Raw genomic sequence first — 2,506 nt, 5'->3', positions numbered from 1 at the left:
GGAGGAGCGGAGGCAGAAAAGTGAGAGAAAAGGGAGCGGGTTCCGTGCAGCGAGGGCGGGCTGGGACCGAGCGGGGCTCCCGTTGGACCAGGGCAGCTGCGGGGGGCTCGTAGCCACGTTCCCGGGAGCCTCGGTGAGCAGCATCCGTGTTTGGGCAGCTCCATTCTTGGCCCGGGGCATTACGGAAGAGGCTGTGTTCATCCGGAAAGGTGTCTGTCAGGCAACAGGCTCCTTCGGGTTTGGGCGTATTTTCTGCAAGGAGTTTGTGAGTTCCACTTGGTGACAGACCTCTGCCAGGCAGTGAAGGATGCATTTTACTTCTGCAAGAGCGTTTTCAAGTAACTTGCATCTCATTGTTGTGTCTTTTCTCTGCAGTTTACCAGGTCTTTGAAAGCGTGGCCAAGAAATACGATGTAATGAATGACTCAATGACTCTAGGGATTCATCGAGTGTGGAAGGATATCTTCGTGCATAAAATGAACCCCTCCCCAGGAACACTGCTTCTTGATGTTGCTGGAGGAACAGGTAAGTAATTTTGGTGAGTTCCACACGATAGTGTCACATTGTTTTTGTACTGTTTGAGTCTGCTCAGGCTCAAGTTGCCTAGCTTCCCCCCTGCCCCAGTTGTCTTGTCTTTAAAACTGGTGAAGCATCTACTTGATTTTCACAGAGAGGAATCGAAAACTGACTTCTTTGTGGTTTGAAATATTTTGCTCCAAGGCTCTGGAAGTATTATACTACTGCCATGATACCATGATTCCATTTGAAGGAAGTCATAGACTCTGCTTTTAATACGTTCCCTTTATATATTGAGACACACACATACACTCACTCTGTTTCCTTGTACTGTGTGTTTTTTATTTTTATAAATTTATAAATAAAAATTAACTCAGTTTGATGTTCTAAGCCTTATGTTCCAATTTCCTGGAATCAGAAAACATTCCAAACCATTTATCTTTCTTTTAAAACAAATGCAGGTGACATTGCCTTTCGATTTATTAATTATATTCGCTCTGCACGAGAACGCCAGCTCCAGCGGAAGCTGAAGAACCATCAGAATTTATCTTGGCAGGAAATTTCCAAGAGTTACCAGGAAGACCAGTTTAAGTCACTAGGGGATTCCCAAGTGGTGGTGTGTGACATTAACAAAGAAATGTTAAAAATTGGGAAGCAGAAAGCAGAGCGTCTTGGCTACTGCGAAGGTAAGTCATGCATTGTACCATTTCGGTAGCATGCCTGGTAACAAGAATTTGCTGCATAGTAGCCATCAGGTAATCACCGTTTTGGAATTACAGTATACATTATGTAGCCTTGGAGTATACGATAGCTGTGCTTGCATATCTGCCAGTGTTACGTTTTCAGTGAGCATGTACGGAGTACGCTGTTCACCTGTACAGTGATCTTCTTGAAAAATTCTTGAACTTTCAGAAGTGTATTTTTGGAAGTGTCTATGAGTTCTGATACCCAGCTATCCTTCAGAATTGGTCAAATAGAGCTCAGCTCTTTTTTACACTAAAAATCTTAAATCTTTTTTACACTAAAAATCTTAAAATGAGCATCTTAAGAATCAAGGCAGCAAATAAAAAATGCAAGAACTAATTATATTGTGAACCTGTGAAATACTCCACAGTTAGAGCATTCAGAGGAACTGAATTATATTAAATGTTAGTTTGCAGGTCAATGGATTAATGCACTGACATCTAGAATTTGTTGGGGACCACACCAATCCTGATTGAAAAGCCTGATTTTAAGAAGTAAGACATAGAGAAAGAAGTCCTGCTTGTGGCTCAACGCTTGTATGATAGTTGTTTATCCTCTCTTCATTTATGGATGTTTGGCAAATGTTTTAGCAATGTAAAGTATACCAGGAGATGAGCTTATGGCACGGGTTCTTTGTGCTGCTCTTGCTCCCTGCTGGTGGGTTACCCCAGGCTGTTGACTGCCTGCCTCTTCCTTTTCTTTCAAAAACAAACTAAATCGTGAAAACGTTGGTTCTTCCAGCTCTGGCAGGTTGCTTGTTTTGTGCTTATCCGAGCAGCTTGCTAGTCTATCCTGATCACTTTTTATGCATTGTAAGTATAAACCCTTTATGGCAGTAGCTTAGGACCCAAAATAAAGCTTGATGCTGCCTCCCAGCTACTATAAATAAGGAATTTTGTTTAAATGGCTGCACTTTTTAGGTATTTATGTGACTTAACAAATTCCCAAAATGAGTATTGACATTTTTTTCATTTTCTTCTCCTGTACGTTGTAGCTGTAGAAGCCCAGTGGTTTTCTTGTTATCTGGGTTGCCTTATGGCCCGCTGTGCCACAGTTTTGACTTCTTACTCTTTTTCACTCCCTTTTTCAGCCCATAGCCATTTAATGTCCTACCTTCTGTTTTTCATGTGATTCCTCCCTGTTGTAGTAATCTCATTTCTGAGCTTGCTTACCTGTTGATTGTCTGAGGTCTGACTTTTTTTGGGGGGGAGGATGTGTTTAAAACTGCAAGAGGCAGAGTTTTCTC

At 42.0% G+C, this 2,506-nt stretch overlaps 1 protein-coding gene across 1 annotated transcript in view; it reads left to right on the top strand.

Moving 5' to 3' along the window:
* Positions 1-4: 4 nt before the first annotated feature.
* The window catches only part of COQ5 (coenzyme Q5 homolog, methyltransferase (S. cerevisiae)), a gene marked incomplete at its 5' end in the record, with an annotated part of 6,897 nt that continues 4,395 nt past the window's right edge, over positions 5-2,506 (top strand). The window contains 3 exons of the mRNA XM_009867146.1: positions 5-20; positions 376-525; positions 978-1,202. Coding sequence (XP_009865448.1) covers positions 5-20; positions 376-525; positions 978-1,202 — 391 coding nt within the window. The remainder of the gene's footprint in view (positions 21-375; positions 526-977; positions 1,203-2,506) is intronic.

The sequence above is a fragment of the Apaloderma vittatum genome, unplaced genomic scaffold (assembly GCF_000703405.1).
Source record: "Apaloderma vittatum isolate BGI_N311 unplaced genomic scaffold, ASM70340v1 scaffold18413, whole genome shotgun sequence".
Classification (NCBI taxonomy): domain Eukaryota; kingdom Metazoa; phylum Chordata; class Aves; order Trogoniformes; family Trogonidae; genus Apaloderma; species Apaloderma vittatum.
This window is presented reverse-complemented; position numbering and strand designations above follow the sequence as displayed.